We start from the raw sequence: 20910 nt of genomic DNA, 5'->3' as shown, positions 1-20910 counted from the left end.
TAGCATACTTTTATTGTGCACTAATTATGTACCAGTTACAATATTCAGGGCTTTGCATGGATTATCTTGTCTAACCCTCAAAACACAAAGTAACATGCCTGTCTTGCCCATCATTTATGTGAGTCTTACTTGTCTGCAGATATATGGGTCAGCTGACAACAATGAAAAGATGGTGTGATTTAGAAGGAACACACTGAGGCTTAAGATTTTGGAGGTGAAACTGTTGTGAGGGCGACCAACTTGAGGTGATGCCTATTGAGTGCTGGGTACAAGAAAAGGAATAGAAGTGAAAGTCTACAGGAGCAGAGGAAGAAAAGAAAATATGAGACTAAGTTCCAAAAGACAGTGAAATCACCCAGGACAACAAAGGACTGGCTTTGACTACTAACTCCTGCTTCTGAATTGACCCATGAACACCTCATTCTCAAGTTTAATCTATTTCAACTTTTCTCTTCCTCCCTGGGTCCCATGGTGGTTCCCCAGTTCCAGACTTTCTATAGCAGTATTTACTCATGTTGGACTCCTGGACAGTCCAAATACATTCCATATCAATCAAACCTCCAAATGAGCCAAAAAAAATAGCAAAAATGAATTGTCAATTTTATTACTCTTAAACGGCATCCCTTATATTTTTTGAAGACTCTACATTTTTTATATTTCTGATAGATGTAGTAAAAAAAAATTAAATTAAAAAAACAGAAGATACAGAAGAATGATAGCAGATTTAAAATATCTAAATAAGTAGCAGATAAAACACTCACTTTAAGAGTGATGCTGAATTTGAAAAGACGCAGCATGCTGCAGAACTGCCTGGAAGTAAAAAATCTCACTATAAACAAATGTCTTCTGTTTTCTACTACATTCTCAAGTAGGTCACCAACATTCCTCTTACCTTACTCCTCTCCTTTATGTTAATTTCTCTTTTCAAATGCAGCTCCTGTACTAAACCTAAAACTCTTATTCTGCTCAGATGCTTCTAAGTGACTAATAACATTGAGAAAGAAAATCCTGCCAAGAAAATGAACTTGGCCCTAGTACTTCGGCCCACTGACTGTCGAGGCAGATTTGGGTTGCTACCAGAAAATGCTGGATTATCTCCATGCCCTTTCATACATCTCTAGCTATGTGAACACAAATGCTGAAGCAAGTTCTCCTGCAACAAGGTTAAGCAGACAGATAAAATTTTAATGGAATAAATGGAGCAATCAGAAGAAAAGTTACTAAGTCTTAGTTAACACAATAGTTATTTGAAGAAAACTGGCAAATAAAGCAATCAGCAATTGGTGTCTCAGTGAACTGAATTCTCAGAAATTGTGCTTGAGAGAATTACTATCATAGGTTTCTCTACTGTGATTTTTTTTAAAAAGCCCATCATTTGATAAAAATTACTTCTGCAAAGTTCCAATCTGTCAATCTCTAGATTGATGCACAAAGGTCTTGCCAGTCAATCCGCAAGTTAGTGAACCTGAACAAATGGTCATTTCTACCACTTACTTAGAAACAGATTTTTAACTCTCTACAAGGAGGAGTGATTTATAAGTAAGACATCTAATAAGCTCGCAGGGGCACTTCTGACCTTCTGAATTATGAGTTAAACTTATCTTCCACACTTCACATGCTAATCTATTATTTAAAATTGGTATAGATTATCTGCTGAACTTTATATACTTAAACGTTGAACTAAAAGATTTTCTTATTACTACTGTAGAGAATTACTGAAAAACAAGAATAAAGCTATGTGAAACATGTCTCACACTAAAACAACCGTAAGGAACAAAAACCCAAATCAAGAAAATAGGAACTTATCTCCAAGCAGAGTTGAGCTACTCGTGATTTGGTGCTAGAAGACAATGCTCAAGGTCACCTGGGAATTAACAACTGCTGGGCTTATTATATGCTTCTAAGTCTGTATGTATTCTTAAGGATAAATGTCTTACAGAGCTTGAATAATCACTTCATAGAGGAACTAAAATTAGAAAGACTTTACCGTGGTTTTTATCCTCTTTTATTTTATTGATAGCAGCATCAATAGTGGGGAGAGGTTCAAAAAGTACTTTTAAAGCTGTCTGGCCTATTTACATCACCAATGCACATATTAATATAAAATTTGAAATATATAAAGTACAGTACCTGAAACTGAACTCTTGGACACTGGATCAGAGATAAATTAGTACCAATTTTCCTTACGATACTTCGAGATGAACCATATGGCTTCCCAGACCAAAGTACCTAAGTAGGAAAAACCAAAAGTTTAATTACAAGACTTACAGAACTGTTAATACAAAGCACTGGACAGTTAATTGCATGACATGCTGACACATTAATTATGGGATCACAAAGCTCTATGTTACGGGAAATGAGCTAATATTTCTCAATTAAAAATTAAAGAATATATACAGCAGGTTGTTACTAATGCAATAAAGTTTAATGTAAGGCATTATATAAAAATGTAAAAGAACAACTAGTGGAAGTTCCCTGGTGGTTCAATATCTGGTTGGGGATCTGATCCCACAAGCCGTGCAGCATGGCCAAAAGGAAGAAAAAAAAAAAAAGAACTACTAGTAATTGTAAAATAAAATTATATTAGGAGTAAAAACTCATCTGTTTTCATTAGGTTTTCATCCTACTCTGCAGAGGAAACTATTTTATCTCCTCTGCTATATTTTTAGAATTTTATCTATAAGTTTTTCAAAACTACAAGCTACTTACAATAGACTTTCAAAACAAATGCAAATCAGTACAAAGTTCAGAATCTGAATTTGTACGACGCAGGATACTGCATTTTGTTTGCTACACAAGAAGGCCTGGCCAAGGGTGAGTGGGGGCCAAAATCCAGTTGTACTTGTGAGGCCTTGTCTCAGGGGAAAGGTGTCTTTTCCTAATTTATACAAAAGTACTAAATAGGCTAGTGATAACCCTAATGAGCAGAATTTTTCAGATGAAATCATGATACACAGAGGACATTATGCTATGCTTAAAGCAAAAACAAACACAAACCTCAAAGCAAAAAGCAAACAAAAAATGCACAGGCAGAATGTTAAAGCATTACGAATTGTACCTTGAAACTTCTCCCCAAGTATATGCTCTTTCCTTAAAGAGAAAAACTATCCATCTGTTTTGAGTGCTATACCTGAAAGCCTGGACAGAAGAGGTAAAGAGAGGTGGTATACTATTAAAAGCAATTTGGAAAAAAAAGAATGAGAATGATATGACTATTTACTAATTCATTCAACTGAGATATTCAATTGCATCGTAAAACTATTAAATAAATAGTACTAAATCAGCTGGCATGTATTCTGAGCAATGGACACTGACCCCTTTTTAAAGTCACTCCATGCCCATTCTAAGTTAAAGAATGGAATTACAGTATGACCAAACAATGTTACTGTAAACAGTGGAACAAGCAATGTTACTGTAAACAGCCATGGCTCCAACACATAACCCTAACTAGAGCTTCAGACCATTCTAAAAGCATGCACAACTTGTAAAACGAGCATAGAAGCAATCTGACTTCTTAGATTTTAGCAATCAAATCCAATTTAAGGTTAACAGTATGAATCAAAGTAAGGATCATGGGGTATATATAATACCTCTGGCATCTGCCTCTGCTCATATAATTCTCATCATCAATATGGTCAAAGTTTCAGATAAATAACAAGGACCTACTGTACAGCCCAGGGAACTATATTCAAGGTCTTTTAATAACCTATAATAGAAAAGAATCTGAAAAAGAACAGATATATACAAATAAATGTATAACTGAATCACTTTGCTGTACATCTGAAGCTCACACAACATTGTAAATTAACTATACTTCAATTTTTTTAAATGGATTTTAAAAATTGTTCAAAGTTTCACTGACTGTTTACCTGGGAGAGCTCCAGAAAGTACTATAACCTACACTGGCTACTATAACCAACAAAAACTATAACTCCTGCTTTAGAAATATAAATTAAAAGGATGGACAGGTTGGAAAACTGGTCAGTGGAAAGATAAGAAGACATCAATACTGAAATAAGAATATTAAACAAAGAATATAAGAGGTAAAGTTACTGTGAAGCTTAGAATTACGTGGAGTTCAGGAAAGCAATCATTCAAACCAATGATCATACAGAGGATTGTCACATGAATAGTGTTAATAACACATAAGGACCAAGAGGAGGAAAATCATCCAACCAGAGGAAAAAGGAAAGAATCACAGCCTTACAAACCCAACATAGGAGGCCAAGAAAAGCAAGAGGGAAGAGAAATGGGGATATATGTACAGCTGATTCACTTTGTTATAAAGCAGAAACTAACACACCGTTGTAAAGCAATTATGCTCCAATAAAGATGTAAAAAAATAAAATAAAATAAAACAGACAGTATTTAAGCAAACTCTTTACCTTATACATGTTAATAGGCATCGATCTTTTAAAAAAATAGCCATAGGGCAATAGTAACTACACCACTCAATCATTTCTCGTGTCTTCTATTTAGCCATAAGTCAAAACTCTCCCATGATGTAGGAGAATGCTATTTATACATCACAATGTGACAATTACATAGTCTAATGTGAATCTTCCATCCCTCCAGTAAGCAAAGATCTTAACTGCAGATGAAAAGGACAAAAAAGCTCACGAAGAAAAGTTCAAAAAGGACTTGCCAAGGTCAGAAACTAAGATTTCTGCCAGCTTTTAGCCTTCCTTGCTATGCATGCTTCAGGGCTAAGTTTCAACTATTATCTTCCCATCTGCTTTATATCAGAAGGAAAGAATACCAGGTGCCTTCAACAAGGGAAAGTGGCCAAAGCTTCAGCTTTTACTTATAAGGAATTAGTAGACTATTTAGGCTTTTGATGCAAAGTTAAGGAAAGTAAAAGAACAGATTGCCTTATGTGATTATTTTTTCATGTATACACAGTGGACTAACATAATGTTGTTCTGTTACTTATGAACTGCATAACATTTAGCACCAAAATTTATGAAGCAAGAGTCTTTATAAGCTAATGACTGGGATATTTAGAAAGAAGAGGAGCCATAACCTTCAGTGGATTGAAGAAAAAATAAGGGGAAGGAGCAGCTAACTTCCAAGAAGTCTAAAACTAGGTCTTAACTTTATTTTTTCTATTCAGCCCTCATGGAGGGGGAGAAATTGTAAATGGCTGTGAAGAAATAATGAACAGATGGTATGGAAAGTCACCATCTGTGCATTGGGAGGCTGTACGGCCCAAGTGCATCTCCTACCCTAACTGGTGGCTGAACTATGTCTTGTCAGTACACTTGTTTGGAGAAGGAAAGGCTTCCTCTAAAGATGAACTGTCAGTAATATCTTTTCAGATCTGAGAGGGCAGGGAGAAAACTGTCATTACTAGACAATTCGATTTCATTAAGACATAAGAATTGGGCTTCCCTGGTGACGCAGTGGTTAAGAATCCTCCTGCCAATGCAGGAGTCATGGGTTCGAGCCCTGGTGCGGGAAGATCCCACATGCCACGGAGCAACTAAGCCCGTGCACCACAACTACTGAGCCTGCGCTCTAGAGCCCGTGAGCCACAACTACTGAGCCCGCGTGCCACAACTACTGAGCCCGCGTGCCACAACTACTGAAGCCCACATACCTAGAGCCCATGCTCCGCAACAAGAGAAGCCACCACAATGAGAAGCCCGCGCACCGCAACGAAGAGTAGCCCCCGCTCAGCACAACTAGAGAAAACCCGCGCGCAGCAACAAAGACCCAACGTAGCCAAAAATAAGTAAAATACATTTATAAAAAAAAAACAAGCATTCAATTCCATTAAGAAAAAATTAAGTAACAGTAATTTTTTTTAAATTTATTTTTGGCTGTGTTGTGTCTTCATTGCGGTGTGCAGGCTTCTCACTGCAGTGGCTTCTCTTGTTGCAGAGCACGGGCTCTAGGCGCACGGGCTTCAGTAGTTGTGGCTCACGGGCTCTAGAGAGCAGGCTCAGTAGTTGTGGCGCACGGGCTTAGTTGCTCCGCGGCAGGTGGGATCCTCCTGGACCAGGGCTCGAACCCGTGTCCCCTGCATTGGCAGGCGGATTCTCAACCACTGCGCCACCAGGGAAGCCCTATTTATTATTATTAAACAAAAAAACTGCTTTGCTTTATTTATAAGTACTGATAAATAATGTAATAATGAATCTGTGTGGGGCATGCATGTTTGCATGTCTGAGTCTAGTAATGACAGTCCATAGCATCTGACAACAGAGTTTGTAAGTGATGACAGCAAGAAGGAGGATGACACCAGGAGAGCAATTTGTTCTTTGTTAACAATGTGAAAAGCTATTGTCGAAGTGCTGAAATGTGAGGCTGGAATCTGAAAATGTCATCTGTCTCACCATGATGACTGCACTCAAGCTTTATACGGTGGTGATTCATTTCTTAGAGACTAGTTAAATCTATATTTCTATCTGAGAGTCACCATTTAGCAAGAAAAAATATAAACTTAATTCTAATCAAATGTATTTTTCTCAAAAAAACTATGTACTATTAACCCAAGGTTCTTATTCTGATATATAATTTCGCATATCCCTGAAATTATACACAAAATTATGTACATATACAACATTTTTCTAGGAAGAAGGTCCATACCATTAATCAAATTTTTAGGGAGTCTAGGACCCAACAAAGTATAAATTCTTAATTCCAAGGGAACCAGAGGAAAATAATAAGTATGTGTTGGGGAGAAGGGGGTGGAGATAGGAAGATGAAATTCTATAACAATTTTGAAATCCCCAACTGAAAACAACCCTTCCCTCAGTTCTCTTCTTCCTTATCTAAACTCCTAGCCACATTCACATTCTTCCTCCAAAACAGAAGAGGAAAACAAGGTTGCAATTCTTAAGTATTACTGGAAATATATTCCTAATACAAATTAGATATTTGCTGTAATTTTTCAACATAAAATACTGAGATGAACCAGAATCACTTTAGTTTCATAGCTTGCTTTCTCTAGTTTAAAACCATTTTTACTTAAGGGCATAAATATAGTAATAATGGAATGAGGAGAAAGTTTGGACAAATGTGAATACAGCTGACCCCTGAACAATGCTCAGGTTAGGGGCACCAAACACTGCCCCCACTTTCCCAACAAAATCCACATATAACTTTACAGTTGGCCCTCCTGTATCCAGGGTTTCACATCTGCGGAGTCAACCAACCATGTATCATGTACTACAGTACTTACTATGGAAAAAAATCTGCATCTAAGTGGATGCAAGCAGTTGAAACCCACACTATTCAAGGGTCAACTGTATATAGTTTTAAATTCAAACAAATGTTGAGGCCAAATGGAATGCAGTGAAGAGAAAACATAGAGACCACGGCAGCATATAGGCCTGGTTTTAAAAGTAGGCTCTACCATTTATTGTCTGTATAAAGCTGGCAAATTATTGATCCCTCTATGTTTCCCTTTCCTCATCTATAAAACGGGAACAGTATCTACCTCATAAGCCAATGAGCCTTAAATGAGTTAAGGGAGGGGCTTCCCTGGTGGCGCAATGGTTAGGAGTCCGCCTGCCAATGCAGGGGACGCGGGTTCGAGCCCTGGTCCAGGAGGATCCCACATGCCGCTGAGCAACTAAGCCATGAGCCACAACTACTGAGCCTGCGCTCTAGAGCCCGTGAGCCACAACTGCTGAGCCCACATGCCACAACTACTGAGGTCCACGCGCCTAGAGCCCATGCTCCGCAACGAGTGGCCACTGCAATGAGAGGCCCTTGCACTACAACGAAGAGTAGCCCCCGCTCGCTGCAACTAGAGAAGGCCCATGCGCAACAATGAAGACCAAACGCAGCCAAAAATAAGTAAAATAAATAAATTTTTTTTAAAACCTGAGTTAAGGTATTTAAATATAACACGACTTTAATAAATACTGTCTTCTTCCCCTTCTATTATAAGAGGTAGCAAAGTACACTAAAAAGAAGATTTTGGAATCAAAATTGGGTTCATATTACAGCTCTGCCACTTATTAGTCAGGTAACTTTGCACAAGTCAGTTAAACACTCTGAACCTCAGGTTCCTCATCTGTTAAAAAAAAAAAAAGTGTTGTCCTAGTGAACACACAAAATACACGTAAAAGACTGGGCATAGTAAGCCGATCAGTGATAGCTATTATGATGGTGCTGATGTGTACGGTAAAATACAAAGAGCTAATCGTCACCAGCTGGGCCTAATGGCAAAAACAAAACGCAGATCTCAAAACCTGCACTTTCTTATTAAAGCAGATAAAATATGCAAAGAATGAAGACATTTTCTGCTCTTGAATACATTCAAATATAGTACCAAGTTCATTTATATATCAAAGCAGTGAAAAATATGTATTTATCATTGAAAGATGGAACTAAAAAGTTTTTTTTTATATTCAGATTACTCTTAAGCAGCAAGCTAAAAGATCCCAGAAACTAAGATAGAAAATAACTCCAAAGGGTCAAATTGTTTAATGTTAGGAGAAAATTTATTTTTATATAGATTTTCAGTTAACTGATTAAAGGTGATGATTATATGTTACATAAAAAAATGATCTTTCCATCTATTGGTAGAAATCAGTTGTGATTACAATATTGGGAGCAAGTTAATGCTCTCTTACCTGGTCCATTCTTTGATGAAAGGCACCCATGTTACAGCTCAAAATGAACAAAGCTAAATAAGTAAACTAAGCTAAATAAAGTGTGTTATCTATTCCTGAAACAAAATTCTGCACTTTGGCCTCAATCAGCACTGGTCACATTGCCTGACTGGGGGCGGGGGCAGGGGGATGACAGAGCAAAACAGTAGGAAATTAACCGTCATTGAATGTACCTACACTACATACAGGCCACTGTGATAGGTATTTTACATACACTGCCGTGTAAATCCACAGGTTCATTGTGCAGGAGTAGTTCTTCCTACCTGTAATTTGTAGATGAAGAAAGTAACTGGCAGAGATAAATTTCATACCCAGGTTTGTTTGAATCCAAGACCTACATCTTTCCACTCAACTACACTTCTTACTAAAATTGCAAATAAATAGGAATCATAAGCTGTAAAGTTTCACTTTTGGGGAATCATTAGCAACAAAAGCTTCCTGACTTTCTGAAAAGAAATTCTTTTGCTGTCAGTACTGAAATGTTAACCTACCCTATGCAGCCAAATGATGGTAAGTAGCAATTGAGAAAGGTGGTATACTGCATTAAGTGAAGTTCAAAACATGAGAAGATGTAACTGAAAAAGATGAAAGTATTAACTTTACAAACCATTTTCCTATTGTTTATCCGAAAGATAATACTCAAAATTATGTAAATATAAAAAAGGGTAGGGACTTCTCTGGCAATCCAGTGGTTAAGACTTTGTCTTCCAATGCTAGGGGTGCGGGTTCGATCCCCAGTCGGGGAGATAAGATCCCACATGCCTCGCGGCCAAAAAACCAAAACATAAAATAGAAGCAGTATTGTAACAAATTCAATAAAGACTTTAAAAATGGTCCACATCAAAAAAAATCTTTAGGGGCTTCCCTGGTGGCGCAGTGGTTGAGAGTCCGTCTGCCAATGCAGGGGACACGGGTTCGTGCCCCGGTCCGGGAAGATCCCACATGCCGCGGAGTGGCTGGGCCCGTGAGCCATGGCCGCTGAGCCTGCGCGTCCGGAGCCTGTGCTCCACAACGGGAGAGGCCACAACAGTGAGAGGCCCACGTACCGCAAAAAAAAAAAAAAAAAAATCTTTAAAAAAAAGCAGGAGGTGGGGCGGGGGGGTGGGGTGGGGCGGGGTAAATGTTATTTGGTTCTTTGCTTTTTATCTCCAAAGAAAATAGATGGAACTTTGTGGGACTGGGGCAACAAAACGTTCAACCTTCTCTTAGCAAGATTCAAAGAGACACAAAATAAAAACAAAAAAGTAAAAGTAGTGCATTAAAAAGTATACCCATATTCAAATTATGTAACCTGCCTATATCTTTAATGAATACAATGTAATTCCATGTCACCAATGACACTGAATGTGAAAATGAGAAACAAATGTTCCACAAAATATGCTTGGCACAAGTATTGCTCTAATAACTTTACACTGGATCTGAAAAAAAAATTATGTATTAGTAGAAAATACTTTTAAAAATGTCAAGATCCGAACATCTTTGGCACAGAATAACAATATTACACTAATTTTTTCCTTTGTATCTACAGTTGTTATATTTTAGGAGACATGACTTACCTTTTAAACAGCTGTGTGATAAACCACATTATAAGAGCATTCAATATTAACAGTTCTACAATATTCAGAGTTGTCAAGCATTAGTCAAACATATTTTATTCAATGATTTCTATATACATTTAAGCCTTTTCCTCACTAATAACAAATGCATTGCTTTTACCAGTCACATGAATATTGGTTAAGTTTTCGATGTAACCAACCCATCCCTTACTTAGGATGCTGGGTAAAGATTCACTTCCATGATATAAATAGTAAGCAAATTAAATACTACATAAGTTGGCCATACATAAGATTCATTTTTCTCAGAAAAAATTCTCAATGTCTGGATTTTAAAAAAGAATTTCAAGCACTCACCGATTGCATGCTTCCAACCTTTTGAAAAACCATCCTAATTAGGCGTTTAATCCAGCCAAGCATTTAGATGGCAAAGTCTCTCCAAATTTGCATTTCAAGTACTTCAGGCATACATAGTAGCACATGGTCCATAAAGCACACTGAAATGTTAAAATGTAAATACTAAAGTGAAATAATTATTATTTAGAATCTTTACTGTCTACAACACATCTCACAAAGTAAGTTTAGTCTACATCTTAAACCTTTGTGTGTATAAGTTTACTTAAGGAAAAAAATTTTCAACTAAGACCCGACACAGCCAAAATAAATAAAACAAATTAAAAAAGAAAAAAAATTTACTTGTGATCACCTTTAAATAAACTAATGGTACAATTTTTTTTATTTTTTTAAGTATTTCTTTTCCAGTCAGGGTTCTACCTTGGAAGCAACAAAAACCTACTGTGGCTGACATAAGTAGAAAATATATTTATGGAAAGACACCCAGTAGACAACAATCTTAGAAGAAACTCATAGGCTACACAGCCAGGAAAGACATCCAAAACTGCAGCAGAACTGGTCTTGGAAGACACCACTGCAACTGCTAGCCCCTGCTACCACCCCTGACAGAACAGAATCTACCAGTTCCCACTTTCCTGTCCCACTGGCTCCTGAGTTGCTGTCCATACTGGCGGCATTTGCTTGGACGAACCTACCTGGCTACAGTTACAAGCCGATTCTGGTTCTCACCAAAATCATAAAGGAATTCCGGAAACATAAAACAGGAATTCAGAGGCCGGAAGGTCAAAAATAACAACAAACCACACTCACTGGCACTATAACCCCTGCCACTCACCCTCTTCACCTCCCCATCGATATACTGTATATCTGATAGAATTAAGAGCTCATATGGCATAAACCAGTTTACCTGAAGTGTTGGTCACCAACACAACAAGTTTACACCAGACTATAAATCAATGTGCTGCTTCCTTGTCAAGGAAGCCTTTAATCAGCGGTCCCCAACCTTTCTGGCACCAGGGACCGGTTTCGTGGAAGACAGTTTTTCCACGGACGGGGCGGGGCGATGGTCCAGGCGGTAACGCGAGCGACGGGAGAAGAAGATGAGGCTCCCGCTCGCTCGCCTCCTGTCGTGCGGCCCGGTTCCTAACAGGCCGTGGACCAGTACCGGTCCGCGGCTCAGGGGTTGCAGACCCTTGTATTTAGTGATATACTTGATTTACATTCTGATATAGGCTTACCCCTTTGTGGACCAGAAATAACGTTTGTGGTCTACACTTTGAGGAGAACTTGATGAAGAATTACAAAGAATTGGGGCGGGGTGGGGATAAAGTTGTCACAAATACGCCAGACGCTGGGTGAAACATGAACTAGAAAGAGCCCAGCCCTAAGGACAGATCAAAGTATGCAATGAAAGAGTTCTAAGCGCTGACAGGGACATATAATTTATTGATAACTAAGAAATGGCCGGGGCTAGAACTTTGGTGAGACATATATTTAAATATTACCAACATCTATAATTGCCTGTAAGAATGAATATTCTGAGAGATAACGGTAATAAAAAGTGCAAAGGGCCAAAAATAAGCTGGAGATGACTGACAAAAAACTGGTCAGAGAAAAAGGATGGTTTTATGTAATTGGAAAACCTATCACTTTTTTTTTTTTTTTTTTTTGCGGTACGCGGGCCTCTCACTGTTGTGGCCTCTCCCGTTGCGGAGAACAGGCTCCGGACGCGCAGGCTCAGCGGCCATGGCTCACGGGCCCAGCTGCTCCGCGGCATGTGGGATCTTCCCAGACCGGGGCACGAACCCGTGTCCCCTGCATCGGCAGGCGGACTCTCAACCACTGCGCCACCAGGGAAGCCCTAAACCTATCACTTTTTTAAAAAATTGAGATATAACTTACACAGGCAAGTGCACAAACTTTAAGTATGTCCAGCTTAATGAATTTTTATATATGTATAAACCTGTGGAACCTCCATCCAGATCAAGATGTGAAACATGTGAAGAACCCCAAGAGCTCCCTTGGGCCTCTACCCAGTCGATATCCATGCCTCACCTATCTAACTACTACTCTAACTTTTACAGCCTATCACTTTCGCAGGCTGCATGTACTCTCCTGTGTCTGGCTTCTGTCACTCAACATTGTCTGTGACATTTATCCACATAATTTGTGAATCACAGTTGTTTTTCACTGATGTTCAGTATTTTGTTGTGGTACTATACCACAATTTACTTGCCCAGTTTACTGGGGGCTTTTTTGTTTGTTTTACTTTATTGGAGTACAGTTGATTTACAGTGTTGTATCACCCAACTTACTGTTCATGAACATTTGGGTGGTTTCCATTTTTTAGCTACTATAAATAAAGTTGCTGAAACAATTCGTGCACATAACATAGCAAGGTACACATAATAACTAATTTCTCTGACTTCCCTGGTGGTGCACTGGTTAAGAATCCACCTGCCAATGCAGGGGACACAGGTTCGAGCCCTGGACCGGGAAGATCCCACAAGTGGAGCAACTAAGCCCGTGCACCACAACTACTGAGCCCACGAGCCACAACTACTGAAGCCCGCACTCCTAGAGCCTGTGCTCCGCAACAAGAGAAGCCACCACAATGAGAAGCCCACGCAACACAACGAAGAGTAGCCCCCGCTCGCCACAACTAGAGAAAGTCCACACACAGCAACGCAGACCCAACACAGCCAAAAATTAATTAATTAATTAATTTTAAAAAGAAGAACTAATTTCTCTTGGGACTTCCCCGGCGGTCCAGTGGTTAAGACTCCACGCTTCCACTGCAGGGGGCATGGGTTCCATCCCTGGTCTGGGAACTAAGATCCCACATGCTGTGCGGCACAGTCAAAAACAAAAAAAGAACTAATTTCTCTTGAGTCTATACCCAGAAGTAAAACTGCTAGATCATCAGATTATACAGAGATAGAGATATAGCTAAATCTTTGAAAAATCTGTAGAAACCAACATTTTTCTGAAGTGGTTGTACCAATTACACTCCCGCAAGCAGGTATATACAAGAGCTCTAGTTGTTCTATAATCCTTGGTATTGTCAACGGTCAATACTTGGTATTGTCAGTCTTTCTAATTTTAGCAATTTTAGTAGCTTTTCCACAGGTTTTGGGGGCATCTTGATACCTTCCATTAAGAAGTGTCTTTCGCTCGCTTTTTTTTTTTTTTTTTTTAAGATTTCCTTTGATGTGGACCAGTTTTAAAGTCTTTAATGAATTTGTTACAATACCGCTTCTGTTCTATGTTTTGGTGTTTTGGCCTTGAGGCATGTGGGATATTAGCTCCCCGAGCAGGGATGGAAACCGCATCCCCTGCATTGGAAGGCGAAGTCTTAACCAGTGGACCGCCAGGGAAGTCCCTTTCCCTCGTTTTTTAAGCAGATAGTTTTGTGTGTTTTTTAACTATTTTTAAAAATTATTCTTGCCAGAAAAAAAAAAAAATTCTTGCCAGGAAAGAGTCTGTGCCAGAGATAAAGATTAGGAAGCACTGGCTTAGAAAAAGGAGATGCAACCTAAGAGTGAATGGGCTAACTCATACTCAGAGTAAGAAATGAAGCCCGAATAGAAGCCTCAAGAAATACTTGCGCATCAAGCAGAGAAAACAAGAGTCACTGGGAAAAAAATGATCAGAGGTAATAGAAAAATGAGAGAGGTGTTGTCACCAAAAAAAAAAAAAAAAAAAAAGGAAATTTCAATAAGGGTAATGGTTCTTGTTACTGATAAACAGTAAACACAGAGGAGAGGTCACATAGTCGGTGGCCGCCTACAGTTACCCTTTCCTCCAAACTTCTCCACTGTGCTCTCTGGAACCCTGTTTGAAGGTAAGCATCCCCTCCCTCGCTGAACTGAAATTTGGCTGCCCCTTTAGAATGCTGCTTCCAAGCCTTCTCAAAGGGTCCTGTGCTTGCTTATTCTCTCCTACTTTATATCAAGGCTCTTTCCAATCAATTACTGCTCTAAGCTCTTTGAAAAACCCTCCCTCAAAGGCAAAACTAAAGTGACAACAAAACAGAGCAGTGGTCACCAGGGTTATTAACTACAGCAAAGCACAAGGGAGGTTTTGGAAAAATGGAAGTAGTTTATATCTCGATTGTGGTGGTGGTTACATGACTCTGTGTTCAAAGAAATGTCTGCCAAAAGGAGTGAATTTTGCTGTATGTAAATTATACCTTCACTTAAAAAAAAAAAAAAAAGCTCTCCTTAGGAAGCACTGCTTTACCACCCTCTGTCCCTCATGAGGGTTGACTTAAGGACACTTCAATCATTCCCTATCGCTCAGCTATGACTTCAACCGAGTCTTCTTCTCTACTCCAAGTCCTTTCCTAAATGGAATTCTGCACTTTGGCCTCATTGGCACTAGTACACCAATAAACAAATATTCTTGCTGGTGCTAGGTGATTATAATATTCACAGAGATGATGCATCCAACAGAGCACTGTTTGAGTCTACTTACATAAAGATCTAAAACAGGTAATGTGAAAGCAATCTCATCAGAGATTATGAATTTTTTTTTTAATTTAAACTTAGTCTTTTTTGTTTTGTTTTGAATTGTTGGAGGCAGAGGTCGTGACTGGCAGGAGGCCCGAGAGGGATTTCTGAGGGTGCTGGCAGTGTTCTATTTCTTGACATACGCAGATACTTGCACGTGTTTGCTCTGTGAAAGCTTACCAAGATACTTTTCTTAATGTAAGTTATGCTTCAAATACAAGTTTTAAAAACACACAGAGCCTTTGACCAAGTTATGCAACTTTCAGGAATTTCTTTTGCAGAAATAAAAGCATTATACATAAAGAATATATATAAAGGTATTTTCTGCAGTGCTTTTTCTACTCACAAAACTAGGATCAACTTTAAATGTTCACCAATAAAACACCTGTTAAATAAATTACTGTATATGCATATTACAAACTTTATGCTTCTATTAAAAGTGAGTTACAGTCTATGTAATGACTTGATGGTTTATATATGTTACAGGAAGAGAAATATACTAAGTATGATTTCATTTCTGTAAAACAAACAAAAAAATCTTCAACCTTTTCATTTATGAAAAGATATACATCAAACTATTAAAACTGGCCAGAGTGGGTAGAAGTAAATTTTTCTTTGTATAATTTGTACTGTTTAGACAACGCTACAAAAATACATGTTTTAATTTGCATTTAAAAAAAAAATCTAGGGACTTCCCTGGTGGTCAACTGGGTAAGACTCCACGCTCCCAATGCAGGGGGCCCAGGTTCGACCCCGGGTCTGATCCCAGGTAAGGGAACTAGATCCCGTATGCATGCTGCAACTGAGAGTCCACATGCCGCCACAACTAAGAAGCCCACATGCCACAACTAAGACCTGGCGCAGCCAAAAAAAAAGAAAAAAAATATCGAAGTTACAAAAACCAAATATGTCACCTTGCAGCTTTCACTCAGACACTCCTTGGACCATACTGAGACCTTCAGTCTCCTCCCCTGCACTTTCTGTCAACCTAACCAATCCCTTCCCACTTTCACTTTCATCTACCTCATGAAGCCCCAAATCACTTGAACTACTGCTTTGTTAGAATTTTCAACTCCTTTTTCTACTGTTTTGTTTATTCTACAAGCCAGAACCTGATGAGTCCACAAGCCTACACTTCCTACAACTGGGCTGTAGAAAAAAGACTATATCTCACATTTTGATGTTGCTACAAATGTACTACCTCTGGTCTCAACTGGGCCTTCACTGCTGCCTAGCGTTCAGGAAAATCTTATTTTCTGCTCTTCCCACTCTTCCATTCTCCAGAGCAGCTATTTCAAGCATTCTCCATGCTACCCAAATCTCTCTAACCCTTGCTCCATCATTTCTCAGCAGATGACCAAGCTTACTACTTTAAATAATAGAGAAGTCTTCTGACAGAAAATCCCTCAACATCCTGCCACGCCACATGCCATACACACAGCATCTCTGCATCCACACCTATTCTGTCCCTCTAAGTCTGTCCCCCATTCTCTCTTGTCCCTCCTTCCAACTAAGTGCTCAGGATTATACCCCCCCACCCCCAACCCACAGGTCTCATTACATCAGCTCCATCCTGTATTACATGGATTCTCTTTCCTCTGCCCTGTTAAATTCAATCACATGCTACCTTCTGGTTTCTCCCATCTTCTTTTAAACCAAAGAAATCTGAAACTGAACTCAATTTTCCTCCTAAATCTGTTGCTTATATGTTCCCTACCTCAGAAAATGGCACACCTAGTCAGTTATTCCTTCTTTCTCTTTCATTTTCTACAATCAAGTTCTATTTCGCCTCCTAAATATATCAGAGTCCATTTCCATTGCCCTTACTGCTCTTCTAAGTCTATACTATTGTAAAAATCTATTAACTACACTATTTGCACCACCCCCTCCCCTGATTTTGCTATCCCTTTCTATCCATTCTCAATACCAAAGTAGGTCCTTTATGATTTGGTCATAAAGAGGGTTTTCCTGATCAACCAGGATTAGGGCCCTCCTGTATGTATTCTCTTACATAGTGTATTAAAACAATGTACCTAAACTGCTTACCTCCTCCACGGCACTTCAGTCACCGTAAGTGCAAAGACTCTATCTTATTCATCACAGTGACCCCAGCATGTAGCACAACATATAGGATACAATAGTTGCTCAGTTAATATGTGAATATTAAATGAAAGGCATCTAAGCCCCAAGCCAGTGCCTTTTCTATACTGTCTCAATTTCAAACAGATATCTTAAGAGGAATTTTACTTCTATTTATAGGTGAACTAGGTAATTTCAGACAAACCCTCCTCCCACTGAGGACAAGTAAACTAGAGGACAATATTTTTAAAATCATCTATTTGAAAGCATCAGAGAACTATTAAGGCAGAGAAGTATAACCAGGCCAAGAGTTGGTTCTTTGAAAAGACTAATAAAAAGAATTGACCTCTAATGAGATTTACTGAGGAGAGAAAAGGCACTTTGCCAATATCAGGAATGAAAAAAGGGACATCACTATAGATCTTAAAGGCATGAAGAAAATCATAAAAGGCAAAACAAACCTATAGTGTAAGAAGTTACAATGGTGGTTACCTTTGGATGGGGTGGCTAAGAGTTGGAAGGGAGTATAAAGGGGCTCTCTGGAGGGCAGACAACTTTCCATTTCTTAAACTGGGTGGTCTCTGCATGGATATTTGCTTTGTGATCATTTATTGAGCTGTATATTTATGTCTGTGCATCTTTCTGTGTTACACTTTGTGTGTGTTATACTTCACAAGAAAACAGGTTTTAAAAAAAGATAGCTATCCCTGGTGGCGCAGTGGTTGAGAGTCCGCCTGCCGATGCAGGGGACACGGGTTCGTGCCCCTGTCCGGGAGGATCCCACATGCCGCAGAGCGGCTGGGCCCGTGAGCCATGGCCTCTGAGCCTACGCGTCTGGAGCCTGTGCTCCGCAACAGGAGAGGCCACAACAGTGAGAGGCCTGCGTACCGCAAAAAAAAAAAAGATAGCTAAGAATCAGGCTGCACTTTGTTTTGTAGGTTCTTTATGTATGTATATGTGTGTGTGTTTGTAAAATTTAACTTCTAGGACTATATGATGACGGTATAGGCTTATAGTCGAGCCTACTCTAGCGTAGACCAGACATACAGAAATATCGTGCAGAAGTAGTGTGGTGGGGTAGCTGGCAAGGCAGTAGAAGAGAAAACCAAGAGTAAAGGAGAAACAGATAAACTGTGAAAACAGACTTTCTTTTCCCGCCACAAATACTATGAAACTATGTGTGTGCAGGTAGACCAATTAAAGTATAGAGCAATCAAGTCAAAGATAAAACAACATAATATTGTTTCAACTAACGCAGTGTATGTTTTTGAGATACTTATAATAAAAAAAGTTATTAGCAATAGTTTCGCAATGAACCTGTTAGCAGTGATACCAAAGTTGTCATTAAACTTAAAATTCCAAAAACTTTAAAAGCTACAACAGTACATGGGGCTTATTTTTATAAGGTCCTTTGGAACTATTCAAGGAAATGGCCATTTAATTATCTTTACAATGTAACAGAAGAGTGTGACCATTTCATTCTGGGGTCCGAGGAGTCTAAAAAGATTAATAGAACATTCTTAGTTATTTGGTTGGCTAAATTATTGGAATAAGGTTTCCTGTTCTCAGAAAACTAAGAGATCAGGTAAGCCATATTAGTTCATCCCAAACGACAGTCTACATTCTGGCTGCAAACAACGATGCAAAAGAAAAATAAGGACCATGAAGTAAAAAACAAAAACTTACTCAGTTTAAAGTTACTGTCCTTGACCCAGCAATCCCACTACTGGGCATATACCCTGAGAAAACCATAATTCAAAAAGAGCCATGTACCAAAATGTTCATTGCAGCTCTATTTACAATAGCCCAGAGATGGAAACAATCTAAGTGCCCATCATCGGATGAATGGATAAAGAAGATGTGGCACATATACACAATGGAATATTACTCAGCCATAAAAAGAAACGAAATTGAGCTATTTGTAATGAGGTGGATAGACCTAGAGTCTGTCATACAGAGTGAAGTAAGTCAGAAAGAGAAAGACAAATACCGTATGCTAACACATATATATGGAATTTAAGGGGAAAAAAATGTCATGAAGAACCTAGGGGTAAGACAGGAATGAAGACACAGACCTACTAGAGAATGGACTTGAGGACATGGGGAGGGGGAAGGGTGAGCTGTGACAAAGCGAGAGAGAGGCATGGACTTATATACACTACCAAACATAAGGTAGATAGCTCTTGGGAAGCAGCCACATAGCACAGGGAGATCAGCTCGGTGCTTTGTGACCGCCTGGAGGGGTGGGATAGGGAGGGTGGGAGGGAGGGAGATGCAAGAGGGAAGAGATATGGGAACATATGTATATGTATAACTGATTCACTTTGTTATAAAGCAGAAACTAACACACCATTGTAAAGCAATTATACCCCAATAAAGATGTTAAAAATAAAAAGTTACTGTCCTTTATTTTGAGAATATGTCCTTCTTACGTTTTTAGTATTAAAATGCTTTTTCTTTTAGGATGTGGGGACAGTAGATGAATGTTACTTTTGATTTTTTTTTTTTAATGCTCACTTATAATAAAAAGTTGTCAGGGTTTCCCTGGTGGCGCAGTGGTTGAGAGTCCGCCTGCCGATGCAGGGGACACGGGTTCGTGCCCCGGTCTGCCGCGGCTGGGCCCGTGAGCCATGGCCACTGAGCCTGCGCGTCCGGAGCCTCTGCTCCACAGCGGGAGAGGTCACAACGGTGAGACGCTCGCGTACCGCAAAAATAAAAAAAGTTGTCAAAGCCCTACCCTTTCTGGAAATTAAACTTGAAATTCAAGTCTAGTGACCACTGCTATACTTCAAGTCAGTCTGGGCTGAGACTTTAAGTCAGAACACTTACCACACTATAAAACAATGACATAGTACTCAACCTATGGGTACAATTTACTGGCAATATTCTGAATTAATATTCTATACTATTCATACAAATTAAGTACACTGCTAGATTCCCAGTACCTAGCACAGAGTCTGACATATAATAAGTTTAACTTTTTTCAGTCCACAAATGAATAAATCTCATGACCTGTACTACATCTCTCAAAAACAAAAGAAAAAGCTGTTTAGATAAGAAACCTAAGAACATAACCTAATTAAAACTTGATGAAAATTCTTTCAAGTTAATGGGCTATAGATATGAAACTAAACTTCTAAAGGACATTTTCTGTAACATTTTTAGAAGTTAACTTTCTCTCCGTATGCTATAAAAGAAGTTAGAGGTAGCTTTATATTTCCTTTTGAACTAAAGATGTGCCATTTTCATGTGAGGATCTCTGACATATAACCCTCCTGTGAATGAGATAGGAATTTCCTTTAAGTATTATTTTAAGTATTCCCATGCAAATGAATTAAGCATCCTGGCATCAATTTTAAAACAATCTTTCGAAAAGACTGCTCAAATATCTTAAGTGGTCCTGGACATCAGTAGAAAAAAAATACTCACACTACTTGGAAGTCAATAATATTTTTCACTAACTAAAAGTGCTTCCTTGGGCCAAGCAAATTGATGAAAATTCACTATAAACGTGATTTTGATAAGTTGTGTAATAATTGCTGTCCCCTACATATTATGTGTATTAAAAAATTCCCTTATGGAAAAATTCAGTAAATTATACCTTCATAAGTAAAGGTGTTCACTTTTTTCAAATTTTAACAATACTTTTTATTTTTTTTAATTGAAGTATAGTTAATTTACAATGTTGTGTTAGTTTCAAGAAAGATGTTTAGTTTTTAAAAGCTAGTAAGGGTAGTTACTGAAGTATCAGTTGTAAAAGAGAAACTCTAGAGGCAAACTAAATGT

At 38.7% G+C, this 20910-nt stretch overlaps 1 protein-coding gene across 4 annotated transcripts in view; it reads right to left on the bottom strand.

Moving 5' to 3' along the window:
- Positions 1-20910, bottom strand: part of MTFR1 (mitochondrial fission regulator 1) — a 79083-nt gene that overhangs the window by 43690 nt on the left and 14483 nt on the right. For 3 of the 4 annotated variants that reach the window (XM_082858648.1, XM_082858646.1, XM_082858647.1), the window contains 2 exons: positions 10538-10677; positions 2131-2229 (listed from right to left, as the gene is read on the bottom strand). In XM_082858648.1, coding sequence (XP_082714774.1) covers positions 2131-2229; positions 10538-10600 — 162 coding nt within the window. In that variant the 5' untranslated portion in view covers positions 10601-10677. Of the gene's footprint in view, positions 1-2130; positions 2230-8588; positions 8614-10537; positions 10678-20910 lie in introns of those variants that run through there. The other variant, XM_082858649.1, reaches the window with a different exon arrangement.

Source organism: Leucopleurus acutus (assembly GCF_964270905.1).
Source record: "Leucopleurus acutus genome assembly, chromosome: 17".
Classification (NCBI taxonomy): Eukaryota; Metazoa; Chordata; class Mammalia; order Artiodactyla; family Delphinidae; genus Leucopleurus; species Leucopleurus acutus.
The sequence above is the reverse complement of the archived record's forward strand: the minus strand, read 5'-3'. Positions and strand labels throughout refer to the sequence as shown.